The sequence below is a fragment of the Crocodylus siamensis genome, chromosome 2 (assembly GCF_052110815.1).
Source record: "Crocodylus siamensis isolate JL-2025a chromosome 2, ASM5211081v1, whole genome shotgun sequence".
Lineage (NCBI taxonomy): Eukaryota > Metazoa > Chordata > Crocodylia > Crocodylidae > Crocodylus > Crocodylus siamensis.
The window spans coordinates 230,144,069-230,162,049 of record NC_143396.1 but is presented as its reverse complement, the minus strand read 5'-3'; the positions used below and the strand labels follow the sequence as shown (position 1 = coordinate 230,162,049).

Sequence of the window (17,981 nt, the reverse complement as noted above, 5' to 3'; positions counted from 1 at the left end):
GCTTCTCATTTTTGGAACAATATGACATTATTGATACATGTTCAACCCTTGGCTCTTTTCTGCTGTACAGCAGCCCAGCCAGGTATTCCCTATGCGATGTATGTGCATTTGATTCTTCCTTAAGGGCATTATTTCACACTTTATCTAATTTTGGACAAGTTTTCCAATTTAGTACAGTCATTCTGAACCATAATCTCATCCTCTAAAGTGTTGCAAAGCCAACCAGTTGATGTCATTTGGAGTGTGTACGCTCAATTTCACCCCCAAGTCACTAGTGAAGGATATTAAACAGTAACACCTCCAGCACAAACCGCTGGGTGGGGGGGTGTTGTGACATATTGATACCTCTTCCTGATTCAACACCAAGTCACTGCTGGCTACTTATAGGGCATGATCATTCAGCAGTGCGCCCACCCTATGGTAGTTTTACGTAGATGTTATTTTCTTTAGCTTACTTTTGAGAACATCATGGGAAACAGTGTCAAAAGCCCTACTTCAAGTTGAGGTATTTAAAAAAATACCCCTCCGCATCCACAAGGCTCATTTGCCTACTGTCATATCTGAAGGGATTACATTAGCTGTACTGAAACAGTATTTAACTTGCCAATACCCCAAACGTAGAATTTAAAAGCAAGACTTTTGCAGAGGCTGCAGCTGTTCTCAGGAGCTTTGGCCAGGCTGGAATCTACTGGCAGGTTAGCAGCGCGCAGCTCCTCCAGGAAATCTATGAAAGCTTTACATTTCCATGGGCCCCCAGCTAGAAACCCCAGTTGATAACAGCAGAAACTTTTAGCGAGCAGGAGAGTGGATCTGGCTAACTACAGGCCCATTAGCCTGACTTCTATCCTGGGGAAGATCCTAGAAAAGTTTATTAAGGAGGCCATCCTTGAGGGACTGGCCCAGGCTAACATTCTAAGGGATACCCAGCATGGGTTTGTTGCGGGTAGGTCTTGTTTGACCAATCTCATTTCCTTCTATGACCAGGTGACCTATCACCTGGACAAGGGAGAAGAGATTGATGTCATATATCTTGACTTCAAAAAAGCTTTTGATCTGGTATCCCATGATCACCTCTTGGCCAAACTGGCCAGTTGTGGCCTTGGCTCCACTACGATCCACTGGCTGGGAAATTGGCTTCATGGTCGGACCCAGGTTGTGATCGATGGCAGTCACTCATTGTGGTGCCCTGTGACCAGTGGGGTCCCTCAAGGCTCTGTCCTGGGACCCATACTGTTCAACATCTTCATTAACGATGTAGACATTGGAGTCAGGAGTGGACTGGCCAAGTTTTCCGATGACACCAAACTTTGGGGCAAAGCATCCACGCCAGAGGACAGGCAGGTGATCCAGACTGACCTGGACAAGCTCAGCAAATGGGCAGACGAGAACCTCATGGTGTTTAACACTGAAAAATGCAAGGTTCTCCACCTTGGGAGGAAAAACCTGCAGCACCCTTATAGGCTCAGCAGTGCTACGTTGGTTAGCACTACAGAAGAAAAAGACTTGGGGGTCATCATTGACCACAAGATGAACATGAGCCTGCAATGCGATGCTGCGGCTAGTAAAGCCACCAAAACGCTGGCTTGCATCCATAGATGCTTCTCGAGCAAATCCCGGGACGTCATTCTCCCCTTGTACTCGGCCTTGGTGAGGCCACAGCTGGAGTACTGCGTCCAGTTTTGGGCTCCACAATTCAAAAAGGATGTGGAGAAGCTTGAGAGAGTCCAGAGGAGAGCCACGCGCATGATCAGAGGTCAGGAAAACAGATCTTACGATGACAGGCTGAGAGCCATGGGACTCTTTAGCCTGGAAAAGCATAGGCTCAGGGGTGATCTGATGGCCACCTATAAATTTATCAAGGGTGATCACCAGGGTCTGGGGGAACTTTTGTTCACCAGAGTGCCCCAAGGGATGACAAGGTCGAACGGTCACAAACTCCTGCAAGACCATTTCAGGCTGGACATAAGGAAGAATTTCTTTACTGTCTGAGCCCCCAAGGTCTGGAACAGTCTGCCAGCGGAGGTGGTTCAAGCACCTACATTAAGCATCCAATTTACTCTTGAAGGTGTTCATCTTGCTGGAATCCTATGACCCCAGCTGACTTCCTGCCCTTTGGGCAGGGGGCTGGACTCGATGATCTCCTGAGGTCCCTTCCAGCCCTAATGTCTATGAAATCTATTAAATTCATCCCTTCCCAAAACCACAAGCAGGTCACACTCTTGTACGGCCTCCCTACTGTGGAGAGGGGTCATAAGACTGGAACTAGACCTCATCTCCAGGACTGCCTTTCTTCAAAATAAAAACAAAACAAAACATAGCTATAACTTCAATGAAGAGGTGAGCAACTTTGTTCTGGAGCAAAGCATTTCAGGATTCAGCTCCACACCGGATATGGTCGCAACCACCTCCCTGCTGACTAGAAGACCCTCTGCTCCGGCGCTGCGGCCCACTGGGCTGCATGGCGCATGTTCAGCCTGGCTGCACAGCACTCCCAGCCCTGCTTTAAGGCTTCAAACGGCCTGGGGGGAGGCTTAGGCACAAGCTTCTGTTCCCAGAAGAGACCCAGGAGTTGATCTAATAAAACATACCACCTTTACCCAAACAACCCGGTCTGCCCATACGGCCACAACCAGCAGCCTGCTCCCGGGGCAGAACTGCTGGGGTCCTCAGGTGCAGAGCGGGGCGGGGGGGGGAGGAGGAGGGGGCGGGGCAGGCTGCCCTTGGTCCCGACCCGCCCGCAGCTCCAAGGCGGGGAAGTGCCCCCAGGCCGAGCTCGGGGACCGGCGCCGCGCCGCGCTCACCCCAGGCCGCCAGGCAGTCGATCTGCAGCGGCAGCTTCTCCAGGATCGGCACCGGCTCAAAAGCGTCATGCATGGCGGCGGCCCACGGCGCGGGGGCGGGGGCTACGGGACCGCGCCCGCTCCCAGCAGGAGCCCCGGGGGGCGGGGCGGGCCGGCGGGAGCGCGCGGCCCCCAAACAGCCACAGCCGGACCCTTCCCGGCAGCCCCCACGGCCCCCACGCCCCGGCTCCGCTTCCGCGCCCAGGCCCCTCCCACCCTGCCCTCACGGGGCCGCCCAGGAGTGTCGTCACTGCGAGCAGCCCGCCTTCCGCGCGCTGGGACCTGCCGGCTAGCAGCGACTGGGGCGAAGCAGGAAGTGTCGTGATGCGCCTTTGTAAGTCACCCACAGCGGCCTGCTGGCAGCGCCCCCTGGTCGCCGCCTCTCCAGTGCTACCAGCTCATGGTGTTTGGCGTTGATCTCAAAGTCTTCGCTTCGGGAATGGGAAAATCTTAGCTCTTTCATGTATATGTATGTGTATACATACACACATGTATACACATACACATTATATATGTGTATATATATATTACACACACTCACACATATATAAATAAAAGAAAGCTAAGTTTTTCCCAAAGCGCAGACTTGAAGAACAATGCCACGCATCATGAGTTGGCAGCACTGCCCTTTGCACAGGGCACACTGGCACCAGAGCAGGTCTGTGACCAAGGGCATGGAGGGGCTCCCTTGAGAAGCAAGGAGAGCAGCTAGGGCTGCCCGGCTTAGACAAGAGAGGCTTGAGGGGGACAGGATCAGGGTTACAGGCAGAGAAAGGAGGGGGGGCGCCCCGTTTACTAACTCCCCCAAGATGAGTGAAGGGGTCACACCATGAAATCCGTAGGCAGTAAATTTAAAACTAACCCGAGGAAGCTGTGTTTCGCAGGGTGCGTCACGCAGTGCAGAGCTCCTCGCCGCCCCGTTGTGGTGGAAGCGGGAGCCAGGTTCCAAAAGGGCTGGGACCGTTCTTGGTGGGAAGGAGCATCGGTAGCTACTGAGCATGGGAGTGAGGGGCACAGCCTCCGACTCAGAGCTTCCTAGACCCTAAGTGCTGGAGGATACAACCAAGAGGGGAGCAGTGACAAAACCCTGGTCCTTCCCAGTTCACTCCCTTTCAGCATCCACTCTCTGCTGTTTTGTGACACAGGAGACTGGCTAAGATAGAGCTATAATCTGACCCAGTAAATGGCAGTTCTTATGTTATAGCCCATACTGTCCCTTCTGCAAAAGCTGCACGCTGCCCTTCACCGGCACTATGTCTGTTTTGGGGTGGCTTTGTGTGAACCAGAGGGAACCACCTTTAAGCACAGCAAGGGGGGAGGGAGGTGCTGATGGTAATATGGACAACCACTAAGGGCAAGTCCAGATGTGTATGGCACCACTAGTCATCCCTAGAGAATGCCTGTGCCATGAGTGCTTTGACGCATGGCATGTTACCCTGGGTGGGGTAGGGGAAACTGAGGCCAGCACTGTGCTAGCCCCAGTAGCTTTAACTGGAGTCCTGGGGGCCTCCCAGGGCTGCAGCAGCAACAATCCTGCTGTGTGAAGCCTGGCTGGCAGCGGAGTGTGGCTCCAGCTGCCCAGGCTCCAGCTTTGGACGACGCACTTTTTTTTTCTTCTGCAGATTTTTTTGATCCCTAAATATCCAGGGGGTCAAAAAAAACTCTGTGCTGCTCCCTTGCAGCACAGAGAACAATTGAACATGCGGGATGTGGTGCCTCAGACATGTCTGTGATGCCACATATCACACGGCTGCACTCATCTAGACGTAGCCTTAGAGACAGAAGGTCAGTTAAATACAAAGAAACCAGTGCGGAAGGAGGCATGGGGCTGAAACTGGATCCTTGGTCCCGGTTCTCTATTCCCAGTTCCTTTTCCAAGGTTTCTCTTTCCTCAACTAGAGGTTGTTCGCAATGAATGATACATGGCTAGGCTTGGCAGGATTTTATTTTTATCAGTAAATGTTGATAAACGTCAATTTCACCTCCTGCTCACTGACCAAGGAAAAATATTTCCATCATCAATAATCAAAAACAGAGAAGAACAGAACAGAGTCACAGGCCAGAGTACAGCGGGCCAGTGTCTTCAAGGAGGAAAACAGTGAGCGGCCTAATGCAGCATTTCTCGACCCATGGGTCACAACCTGAAAATGGATCCTAAGAATGTATGGAAGAAGGGTTGCAAACAAACTTTAAAAATGGATTCTCCTTTAAAGGAGAAAATGTGGGAAACCTTGACTTTTCTCTTGCAGGCTGACAGAGTTCCAGCCTGCAAGGGGCTGCTTGGGGCACCCCATGCCCCACACATATCCCCCCCTGCCCCACACACTTGGGAGCTGGGGGAAGGGGGTAGGGAGTGGGACTGGCCTAATGACTCTTCAGTTAGCTGCTTGTTCACAGGTGCAGGGAAGCTGACTGGAGGGAGATAACAGGCTACTTAAATCTCCCACCCCAGGGCGAGAGAGTATTTCAGCTGGCCTAGAAGCAGCAGTGGAGGAGGGGTATGGGGAAGCAGTAGTAGGGAGGCCTATTACCAGAGTGGGACAACTCAGCTGCAGAGAACTCAGGAGAGAGTGTAAAAAGAGATGAAGCAGCCTACTGGTGAGACGGATACATGGAGGGAAAGACTCCAGCTAGAAAGGATACATGTTTTGGTGTTTTCTTGGCCTTTTCATTGTCTCTCTTTTTGCCATCCCAGGGGCAGAAGATCTTTATGTTAAATTTAATTTAAAACAATCAACATATATGCTTAATAATAAACATCAGTATCTGTCAGATTTATTAAAAAAAAATAAAAATTGCATTCTGCCAAGCCTACACATGGTGAAGAGTGACATAATTAATTAAACATGTATATTTGCTAATAAAAATGGAATATTATATCACATATCAAATACACAGCCCTAAATAAGGAGCTGAGTAGGGCTGGGATTATAAGGCAAACTCCCCCTCAGGTCACCCCAAACTAAATATCTGTGACTGGGGGATTCTCCTAAAGCAGCCTGGGTAGGGTGCTACCCAACCAAAAACTTGGTTGTTGAATGGCATGGTACCACATGGCAGGTCCCCAGGCCTATGTGCCGTGTATATAGCACTGAATAAGGAGCTGAGGTTGGGCTGGCAGTATGGGGCAAAATACACACCCCAAACCACACATCTCTACTATCAGAGAGCTATCCTGAAGCAGCCTGGGCAGGCTCCTGCCTAACCCAAACCTCATTTTTCAAGAGCTATGTTTGCCTTACAGCCCACAGGCAAGCATACTATGTACATTACATAGTATGTTTGCCTGTGGGCTCTAATGTACTACGTACATTACATAGTATGTTTGCCTGTGGGCTCTAATGTACTACGTACATTACACTGAATAAGAAGCCAACGTTGGGCTGAGATTGAGGATAAATTCACTTTGGGTCACCCCAAACAACACATCTCTACTATTGGAGGATGCTCATAAACGCTGGGGAATCCTGAATACCCCTCACCCCTTTTTTGCTATGCTGGGTGTATCGTCATATTCCTCCTCCCACATACTCAGGTCCCAGAAGCAGATCAGTCTGAATATATATACATTCCACTTCTCTTCACAGAGTCATAGAATCAATGAGTCGGAAGGGACCTAGAGAGATCATCAAGTCCAACCCCCTGCCATGGGCAGGAAGGAGCACTGGGGGTGGCAGGGGTCATAAGACCCCAGCCAGGTGCCTATCCAGTCTCCTCTTGAAGATCTCCAGGGAAAGTGAGAGCACCACCTCTCTGGGAAACCTGTTCCAGGCTCTGGCCACCCTTATGTTGTAGTGGAATTGGCAATAAAAAAAGTGAGGCCATTGAAGGGGTTAAAGGCGGCAAAGGTGCTACATAAAGCAGAGCGGATTTTGCAAGCAGTGCACAGAGATTACTCGTACAGCTTTGCCATTTTAACTTTTGCATTTTTTTTTTTGGTTCCGTGGATTAACTTAATTAATTTTATACATACCAATAATTTATTTGGCTAGGAAATTTGTTTTTTAATTTATGTTTGAGAAATATTAACCTATTTTGATTAAGGCTTTTGTCTGCGGGCCATTTTAGGAGCGTTTTCCTGGTACCGGTTGGCCAATTTATTTTACACCAACTTGTATTAGACGGTGGAAAAGAAAAATGCTGTGTCTGCTGTCCTGTAATGGCAGTTGATAGTAAAAAAAAATGGCCTCACTTTTTTATTGCAAATTCCACTACAACACTTACAGTGAAGTAGTTCTTCCTAATATCCAACCTAAACCTATCTTCCCTCAGCTTGTGGCCATTGTTCCTGGTGACTCCAAGGGGGGCCCTGGTGAACAGACTTTCCCCGAGTCCCTGCTGGTGGCCCCTGATAAAGTTGTAGGCAGCCACAAGATCCCCCCTCAGTCCTCTTGCGGAGACTGAAGAGATTCAGGTCCCTCAGCCTCTCCTCATAGGGCTGGCCACAGAGGCCCTCAACCATATGAGTGGCCCTCCTCTGGACCCTCTCCAGGTTCTCCACATCCTCCGTGAAGTGGAGAACTCTTAATGCTAACCATTGTGATTCAAACTGAACCGCCTCTGGGATCTGAGTGTATATAAGTGGACAGAGATGTGTGGATTGGGGTGAACCAAGACAGATTTTATCACAACCCCAGCCCAGTTTGGCTCCTTATTCAGTGCAAAGTATATAGTACTCAGGCCTGGTCGCTGTTAGTTGGCACCATGCAACTCAAAAACCAAGCTTCAGGTCAGGCAATCCCTCAATGGCAGTTCCTCAATGGCATTTGTACATGCCATATACATACATATCACATAGCACTATGTACACACATATCACATAGGCCTTGCAGGCTGTCAAGTTGCACCATGTCACTTGACAGCCAGGTTTGAGGTAGAACAGCACCCTGCCCAGACTGCTTTAGGAGAGAGTCCCTTGTTTGTAGAGATGTGTTTGGGGTGACCCAAGGTGGATTTTGTCCTATAACCCCAGCCCAACTCAGCTCTTCATTCAGGCAACGTACTTGATACATGATATAATGATATTCCACTTCTATTAGCAAATACACATATTTGATGAAGTATGTAACTCTTTACAGTACTGTGTCTCATTCATTACTAAAAACCTTTGATTGTAGAAAGAGAACCTTTGAAAAAGGAACTAGTAACAAGGAACAAACTTCAGCCTCAAAAGGGAGCTCCACTAAATTGTGCTTTTTTTTTTTATATTGTGTTTGTGCCTAGATGATATCCCTGCCACCAAAGCCAATGTTAGGAGTGGGCAACTGCCCAGGGCACCATGGTCAAGGGGCACCAAACACACATACACACACGAGCATCCCACGCTCACAACAGTGCTCTGCCCCCACCCCACCATAGCCAATCCCTGCCCCAGGCAGGAGGAGCAGTGCTCAGCCCAGCCTACCCCCACAACCTCCAGCCCTGGGGAGAAGCAGACTGGGCCTTGACAAAATACAAGTTAACCCATGCCATCGTTTTTCTTAAGGGTGGTTCTGCCTGCCACCCTTGACTCTCGCATGTGATCAGATTATTAAAAAAAAAAGAAAGATTCTTTTAAGTGACCATTTTATTTTATATTTACATGTAAATAATTGTAGAGCCACACAGTGGAAAGTACCACAAAACAGTAAAATATCAGAAAGCTACTTCACTGCAAATAAAGGCAAAAGTGATCTGAAGAAAGCTGCATAAGAACATAAAATATCTCCTGCTAAGTAGTTAGTACCCGTTTGATTGGAGATGGTGCTTGAAAAACTAACTATGATGGGTTTGCAAACCCATTAAAAGCAATGCCCAAGTTCCAAATGACTCGCTCCTGCTATTCTAAGGTAGAGGTGACATTTCTGTTTCAGTTTAATTTTTTTTGGCTCAAAAATGATGCTTAGCAACGCAGGCAATCCTTCTTTCCTTATGACTTATCTTGTTGAGCTGTACATAGGTGTCCCCATTGTCTTTGAGGACAATCTCTACAAGACATTCTAAAAGACATTTTGCGATTCTTTTCCTGAAATTTCTGGGATTGGTAGCTTTGCTTCTGCCACTATAAGAAAGATTTCCATGCTGCATTGTTGAGACCACTGATCTAAACTATAAGGGTGTGTCCAGATGAACACAGACGTTTGTTTCCCCAAGGAAAAAGTAGCAGCGGCACACCTTGTACCATTACTTGTCCTGGGGAACACCCATGCCCCATGCAATTTGGCATGTGGCAGGTTACCCCAGATGGGATAGGGGGGACTAGGGCCAGGAACTGTGCTGGCCCCAGCAGCCTTACCTGGGGTCCTGGGGCCTCCCAAAACTTCAGTCATGGCAGGAAGTCTGGCTGGCAAATGGAAGATGGCTCTAGCCAGCCAGGCTCCAGTTCTGGCCAGTGTGCACTACCACCAAGTGTGCCACCTTGCCTTTTTTCCAGCATAAGCTATTTTTTGACCCCAGGATCTCACAAGGTCAACCTCCCTCCTCCTCCTCTGCCCTGCACTGCAAGATGGCAGCACAGGGTACACCTGAATGTGTGGCACCACAGACAGGTCTGTGGCGCCACATACCATGTGTCTGCACTCTCCTGGATGCAACCTGAGGCAGCAAACAGTACACCAATAAATCTATAGTGGTAGTGGATGACAGAAAGGTGCAACCTCCACCATCAGTGAAAGAATCAGGAAGATTAGGGAACAAAAGCAATGCACAAGGGAGAACACATCCTCCAAGCTTCTCCACTTTGCAGAAGCTACAGACAAAGAACAAAGATTGGAAGGACCAAGGAGTGTAAGATGACATGCTCTAGAAACAGAAGGACAAGTCAGTGTGCAGCAGACATCCTGTAGCTTTCATAGATGTTAGGGCTGGAAGGGACCTTGAAGATAATCAAGTCCAGCCCCCTGCCCCAGGGACAGAAAGTCAGCTAGGGTCAAAGGACCCCAGCAAGACAAGCATCCAAGCATTTCTTAAATAAGTCCACTAGGTGCCTGCACCACATCTGAAGGGAATCTATTCCAGGTCTTGGGGGGCTCGAACAGTAAAGAAATGTTTTCTTATGTCCAGCCTAAAACGATTCTTGTAGGAGTTTATGACCATTGGTCCTCATTTTTCCTTGGGGCGCTTTGGTGAACAGATGATGTTCTCCCAGATCCTGATGAACACCCCTTGTGTACTTGTAGGCAGCCACCAGGTCCCTCCTTACACAAGCTAAAATATTCCAGGTTGGGCATTTTATTTCACAACAAAAGCTTCCTGTACAGCTTCGGGGAGCAGTGATTTGAATCACCGTCCCAAAGCGATTCAGCCAAATCCGATTCAAAGATCCAGCTCCTGTCAAACCAGCAGAATGTCTGAATCACACAGGCCCCACCCCCCACCCTCTCTCAATGGCTGCCCTGCCCATACCAGCTGCTGGCTCTTTGGGAAAAAAAAGCCTCAACTCACCAGCTGCTGCCCAGCTCCCAGCCCTTTAAAAAAAGCCCCAACTCACCAGGTGCTGCCAGGTTGGGTGGGGGAATACCCACTGCCCCACCTGTATGGAGAGCTCTGCCATGAGCCCCCAGAAGCCCTGAGGCCGCTGCAGCAACCAGTGAGTGTTGGGGGGGGGGGTTGTTTATTTTTTTCAAGAGCCAGGAACTGGGGCAGGCAGGGCAGCCATGGAGGGCGCTGGGGGAGCAGGCAGGGGATGGAGCCTGGCAGGGGGTCCCCTCATGGTCCCCTCCCCTCTCCTCCAGTCCCCACTCCCTACTTACTAGTATGTAGTCCAGGTTCAGCTCCCTGCTGCAGCCACCAGGGACTGCCCAAATCTCCAAATCTTTTCCGAATCGATTCAGAGAGCTTCAAATCAATTCAGACCTTTTAGTTGGTCCCCTGATTCAATTCAGATTCAGAGACTCAGCCACCGAATTGGGCCAAATCTCCTCCGAATTGAATCAGCACCCAAAGCTTCGTACAGCCCTAAATAGCCAGTATTCTCATCCATTCTGCTCCATACCTGGGGGGGGGGGAACACAGGAAACTATGAAAATCCATTGGTTATTACAGGCTTTACAAGGCGCTTGCACATTCCATAACTGTGCAAATTGTTTCAAACCTGAAAATCTGTCATATTTTTGCAAACTAACAAAATGCTTTCAGCATGCTTTTCCATATTTTAAACACAGAGTGTTCTGTTTCTAACTATGCTTGCAATTAATGATGCAAGTATTTAGGATATAAAAATACAATCATTAAAAGTACATACCAAAACATTAGCCATCTTTCCTTCAATGTATAAAATAGCTTATATACCATTTATAATAATTATTCCATACACTCTAAAAGAAAAATAAAACTAGCACGTTTTGAAACCCTGCACACACGTGATCTCTTAAGGACTCTCCCAGCCAAACATCTCTGCCCTAGGACTTACTAACTACCCTTATGTCAAAAACAAAACAAAACAAAACAAAACAAGAAAACCTAAATCCCAGCAGTTTGTCCAGTTTCACCTGCCACCCTGCTGGCAAGATTTTCTTTGCTGTGAATATATTGTGCAATATTTGTGAATTGCTGAGCTCTAGCCTGGTCCAAAGACATCACCAGTTACCTTTCAGTTGACAAAACAGTCATTTAGCACCTATTTAGATTAACCTATTCTTGCTCTTGTTCAGGTATCCAGTGTATAGCTTCATAAACCAAGACAGCAAATATTAGGGTAGGTCCCCAAATGCCCTATTGGAATTTCACCACCACAAATATGAATGTACTGCTTTTGAAAGATCCCTATGCTCCTGAAGATAAGTCATTCTCTTTCCCCCACCAGCCAATAGCAGTGTCAGTGAAATGTCCCTGGTGATCCACCAATGCTTGCATAACCATGGAACAGTTCCCCCTTCTGTTCATGTACACAGAGTTTGTGTCAGAAAGTTGAAGATAGAATTGGCCTATATATGCCACTTGTAAGCCCAGCCCAGGAAGTCCACTGCTTTAGACACCTGCTTCAAACTGATGGTCTTAGTGACCAGGAGCAGTCTGAGGTTACAGGTTTCCAGGGCATAATCACCACCCATTTTTCGATTTTCAAAGCAGCAGTTCATTCTGGAGGGACTGTAACTCCAGATATATGTGGCTTCTCTCTTCCAAAAGTTTTGTAGCTCCTGCTGTTCATCTCCAATCTGCACCAAAATGTGGTCCCTTCGCTTGATACTCATTTCTTGGGCCCCCGTAATTCCCTGGGTCTTGCAGCAGCATCCCATAATGCAGGAGGCAATGATATAATGTGCACTGCATCAGAAGGTGGTTTTGGAAAAATGGCTTTCACCAGCACAACCGCATAGAGGAGAGATGGAATTAACATGAGCAAACAGCTGTGCATGCACCGACAGAGCCGTATCATGTTCTTTCAGCTCATAACACACGACTTTCTAGTTTAGACACTGTCTAAAGACCTCAAGCCACTGATTACTTTCCCTCCTCCAAAGACATTTAGAGGCCCCCATCCAAGAGAAGGAGACGGAAGGGGACATGCACCACTATGTAACATTAGCCACTGGAGTTAGATATATTAAATATCTCTATAATCATGATCCACATGAAAGCAACCAGGTGCTAAAATCACAAGTTATCAAAGGAAATTGCTATACTTGTACATTCCTGTAATCTGTCTCGTCTAACATCTTGCGTCATTCCCTGCTAACAGTGAGACGTGAATATGGCATCAGGTTTAATGGAAAGATGATTACATTTTAGTAATAAGGTAATAACCATTTTATCCCCATACAACTGTTGCCATGCTACAGTTTACTGGTGTGCAAATTACCTGCGAGGAATCTTCCTCTTCCACAGAAAAGGGGCAGGCAACTGTACTGAAAGATGCAACATACAATTCCATTGGTTCACCTGGAACTTTATGGGTGCACTCTCAAGCTATTTACATATCTAGGGTATTAATAAACAAAACCATGCCTAGTTGCACTGGAGGACATACTTTCTTCAGCATTTATACATGATTCTGACATTTTCTTTCCATCAAGCCTGTGATGTTTCTTCCAGTGTTACATGATCCCATACTCACTACTAAAACTACATTTCTGTACTTCTAGAACAAGCTTCCATCAACTTGGTACACTCATTGTCCTTTGACACGTTGATTTTGTCACTATAACTCCTATTGTGTTCCTGCCCATTCAGTGAATGTTTCCCCATGTATCATCCATTTGGTGAGATCATTATAGCATTGCTGTAAGGTCACAAACACCAGTTGCACCAGACACCGCCCTCCCTTTCCCGCACCAAACCTCAACATTTAGTGAACAAAGACTACCTCATCATTCTTTGTAGTTACTGTAAGACCTGTTTAATAAAAGTTACTGTGTTTAAAGCATTATTGCCATTTTACAAAACAGGTAAAAAGGCATGTATAATTTAAATAACTAGCACACAAAGTCTACATGTCTACGCTGTGTTCTAATTATTAAACCCTTCTGCACTCAAATAATATTGGAAGAAAATTAATGTATTTAAGTGTATTGATGTGCTCTCCTCTCCCCATTCCCCCCCAACTACTGCCTTTCATTAATGATAGTTTTAAATTTGGCTTGTGTTTAAAAATAGAGGTGCTTTAGTTTTAAAAGAATAAGCATAAATTTCCTTTCTAGTAAATTCTGCTTTTCAGTTAGATGTTTGATGCAATTCAAGCTAATTAATAGTTAAGCAAGGTCTTGAGACACTCCTTCAAATTCATGCAATTAATATTGCAGTATTTATAATGTAAAGTGGCCTGCAGCACAATAATGTCTATTCTCAAGTAAAGGGTTTCCCATAATAAGGCTGGAGGTGAGCCAGGGGCATCATCATACTATTTTACAACAGGCAGTTCATGACAGTAAATTGTTCTTTCCCCACAAACATGCAAGAAAACCCCATCCATACACAAACAAGAACAAGTTAAGGGAGCAAAAAAGAGGGGTCTACTGTGCATGTCATAAACAAGGTGTAGCAGCTGTCCACTGAATGAAAAGCAAACTTTAATATTGAATAAATCTATTAAAGAAAAAGGCAAGAGACAGTATAAATCAAACCCACCATCATGCTTGGGCTGACCATGTGCTCTCTCTGCTAAGTTTATTAAAAACCTATAGCTGTTATAAACCCAGCTAGTTGTGGAAGTTGTTCCAAGCCAGTCTTCCACTTTGGTTCAAAAGTTCAGTTGTACCATCTTGATCAAAAACCCTGTGAACTTAAGTGGCAAGTGACATCCATTCCACTGATGGAAAGAGGATGACTATTAGAAAGGAATAAGATAAGAGCATTATAATTACTGCGTGTTAAAAAAAAGAAATTCAGAAGAGAGGCTACAAGCTCAAGGAAAATCTTCCAAAAAAGTAAAGACCATATCCTGTTTGGTTCTCTCAGGGCAGAGCTAGTCAGCAGGAGACTGACCAAATAGATCTTCCTGTCCTTTAGTTCCTTTTGATTGGAAGTACATACAAAATCCTTTCCTTGACGCATTTCCCATGTCAAGTGATGTTTTTGTTCTATTCACCTCTGAAATCAGTAGGAGGGCAAATAAAATCAGTAGAAGCATCTGCAGTCAGTAAGACCAGAGAGTAGTTTTACTCTACAAAAGTTGCTATAACAAGGATGAGTGTTTCCCATTTGTAGCTCATCAATTTCTGAAACAAGCAAGCTATTGGCAAGTAAGATCATATTTCTAATTAGAGATCCTGGCATGTAACTGCAGGTGCATTAAGACATTAACTAAACTTCCCAGAATCTTCAGAGGCAAGCAAAAAAGAATCTAGTGCTAATGATTTTTTTTTAATTTGTCAGAGGAGGAAGCTAACTTATGGACCAATAGTTCTCTCATCTACACAGTCCCAGTGAATAGCAAAAGGAGGCTCCCCTTGCTGGATTTCTCAACGTTAAACCTCTTCCAATTGATAGCTTTCAAATTCCACAAAAAACTAATTTGTCCTGATTTTCAGAGACAGCAAAACACAGGTATTTCCCCAATTATCTATCTTGATAACATTCTCTATAAAAGCTAGACATGCACTTAGGAATGTACTTTGTAAATACGTGGATCTGCCACCACTGTGCTCTGTGACTGGAGAGAAAGTAGAAATAAAATCTTGGTGAGGAAATGTATGCCTTACCCTTACTTATACTTTCTTCATGTCCATTAATGTGTTAAATATTAATATTAGAGATGCACCGATACATCGGTCCAATGTTGGATTGGTACCAATATGAAGAAGAGAGTCTATATTGGAAATCAGCCCGATGGGCCCGACAACTTGGCTGATAAATGCCCGTGCAGCCGCACCAGAGCACGGAGCAGAGCCGGCAGTGTGGGGAGTCGCCTCCAGCTGGTAAGTTGGAAGGGGAGAGAGGGGAGGGGAAAACCACAGGGCGGGGCGTGGAAGTAAGGCACAGCTCATGAGGTGAGGGCAGCTCCCGCCACTGCTTGCGCCCCGGGGGTCGGCGGCAGGCTGCTGCATCTGCGCGGCATAGGGCGGCGCTCTGTGGCTCTTCTCGCTGGGGGCTGGGTGAGGAGCGGGCTCTGGAAGGAGGCTGCACCCACCCCAAATTTAATTGCAGCACCACTCCCGCACCACCACCACCCAGCGCAGCTGTGGTTCAATGCCACCTCCACCCAAGCGCTGGGAAGAGTCATGGCTGCGGCAGGCAGTGGCGCAGGGCTGGGAGTGGAGCTGCAGCCTCCTCCCAGGGCCGCCGGAGCCTACTCCAAGCCCACCCCCCAGCCAGAAGAGCCGTGCAGCGCCCCGCGCCGTGCAGATCCAGGGGCACGCAGCCCCCACCCCAGGGTTCAAGCAGTGGTGGGAAGCGCCTCCCCGAGCTACGACTCCGTCCCACACCGCCCCGGTTGGGCATTCATCTGCCTCCCCCCCGCTTCCACCACACTGGACTTACCGCCTGGAGGCTGTATCGGATCAGTATCAGCTGATATGCCTCCTTAAATATCGGTATTGGCCCCCCAAAATCTCTATCGGTGCACCCCTAATTAGTACTAATAAAGTCCACCTCCGTTGTCCAAACAGGCCCCTAAATCTTTTAAGAAACCTGGCCATAGGGTGGCTATGGGGTAAATTAACCAAGGACCAATTGCTTAACTAGCCAGTGATTATATAACTCGTGCCTTTGAACAAAAGGTGCTAATAATAAGTAAGTTTACACAGGATAAAACTGTCATGCAGGAATACCCTAGCTAGTCATGCTTTATCTCGATTCTCAACAAGGCTAATTAGCCTTGAAAAGTCACAGAACATCATGTCGGCAGAGTATAGTGTACACACATGAGCTCATTCAGAGCTAGCTCAGAGCTACCCTCACCTCATGAGCTGTGCCTTAGTTCCTGTCCCCTACAGGACTGCAATACACCCCATGCCCCTGTGGGCCAAGCTGTGTTTCCTCCTGTCTAATTATAAAGTATAATTAGCCATCAGTCTTTACAGTCTCAGTGACACGCAGACATTATCACCAAGTGGAAGTTTCATGGCCAGACTATAAAATAAAAACAAAAAGACAGTTCAGGTATTTTCCACTTTAGGTGGGATGGGGAAGAAAGGCAAGAACCTTTTGTACAGAACAGTAATCTGCAACTTAGACAAATACATTGATTAAACAAAGAGTACCTGTTGGTCCAGGGACTGACTGCACAGAAAAGCCCACCAATCAAACCACTTACATGAACATATGACTTTAAAATTTTAGACAGACACCAGGAGCAAAAATCTCAGCACCAGGTATTCATATCAAAGTCTGCACAGTGTCTGCCAGGATAGATAAGCAAAACCTGCAGCCTCTAGAAGGTGGTGCCATCTTCTTCTCATAGATGGGTACAGATCTCTTAAAAAAAGATAGGTCACTTGCACAAGGAGAAGAGTCTGTCAGAAACATCTGTTTAACTTCTGCTTAACTTTAACAGTCAGACACACATTTGTAAAGTGCTGCAGGAAGTTTTTATTAGGCCACGCAACACTCTGAAGGGAAGGGTAATCAATTTTTCAGGCATTCACCACATTGCCGGCAATGAGATGTGCCACAACCACAAATGCTAAAGTTATGCAACTGTTGCTTATAGGTAAATGACATTTAAAATAGAAAATCTTTCCTACACAGTGTTGTGAATAAAATTGCACTTGTTTTGTTGTTTGTTTTTAACTCCGTCATCAATATCACTGTAACTTTTCCAAATATTCCTTTTTTGGTATCTTACTGGACTTCCTTCAGCAACAGGAGCTTCTTTCTCTAAAACTTCTTCTCCCTGCAAGCCAGCCAGTATGTGGTCTCCAGCAATCAGCCATTCACTTTCCAGAAAACAGGAAGACTATTTCTTCAATAAATCTTCTTTGTGTTTTACCCTCCCCACCAAATAGGCACAGGCAGTTGACCTGTGAAAGTTAATTGCAACATTGAATTCACAGTCCCTCAGGCAGGTGTTAGGAATTTGAGTGACAGATTAAATATCTGAAAAGTTACAGAAGGTGCTGGAATAATACACATTTAAATTGCTTAAAAATCCAAACTTGCATCAACATTTTAATTTCAAAGTTTCCAAAGGTTTAACAATGTCCTTGTGCACCTCTTCCACAGCAAGCTGTGCAATTCACCCTCACTGCAGTACAGCAACTAACTCCAAAGGTTAAGATCAAGAAACAGATCAGCAGGATGCCCGATTCACTGGGCAGCCGAAAGGAAACAGAAGCTCCCCTTCTCCTGACAGTAAGAAGCGGGTGCTTTCTCACTCCATTTTGGACCTTTCAAAGTGTGTAATCATTCTTTCCTGTAAGACAAAAAAAAAAAAAAAAAGGATTATACTGAAGCTTGGGTTTTTTTTCCTGTGCATTCACATCCCCATAGTGAGAACCCATACTTCACATGTTTATAGATACAAACATACATTGTAGAACAGTGATTCTACTTTGAAAAAAAAGAACACTCCGATCATGTTAAGATGTAAATAGATGCTAGTGCACATCTACCAAAATTATACTTTTATGTAAACATGCCAACTCCTGGTCTCTGAGTTTAGGTCAGACTATTCTCACTTTCATAATCCACATTCTGTACTTTTTTAAATGTCATATAGAAAAAAAGATCCTGTAATCCCCGTTGTTGCAGAAACTGACATACTTTTCAAGCAGAGAAAAAAAGGAA

At 46.3% G+C, this 17,981-nt stretch overlaps 2 protein-coding genes across 2 annotated transcripts in view; both read right to left on the bottom strand.

Annotated features, from left to right (window-relative positions):
* The window catches only part of VPS39 (VPS39 subunit of HOPS complex), a 36,357-nt gene extending 33,334 nt beyond the window's left edge, over positions 1-3,023 (bottom strand). Inside the window, exon 1 of the mRNA XM_090033354.1 lies at positions 2,802-3,023. Within this exon, the coding sequence (XP_089889480.1) occupies positions 2,802-2,874 (73 nt within the window). The 5' untranslated portion in view covers positions 2,875-3,023. The remainder of the gene's footprint in view (positions 1-2,801) is intronic.
* Positions 3,024-16,350: 13,327 nt separating this feature from the next.
* TMEM87A (transmembrane protein 87A) overlaps positions 16,351-17,981 on the bottom strand; it is a 39,646-nt gene continuing 38,015 nt past the window's right edge. The window contains exon 20 of the mRNA XM_090033353.1: positions 16,351-17,607. Within this exon, the coding sequence (XP_089889479.1) occupies positions 17,566-17,607 (42 nt within the window). The 3' untranslated portion in view covers positions 16,351-17,565. The remainder of the gene's footprint in view (positions 17,608-17,981) is intronic.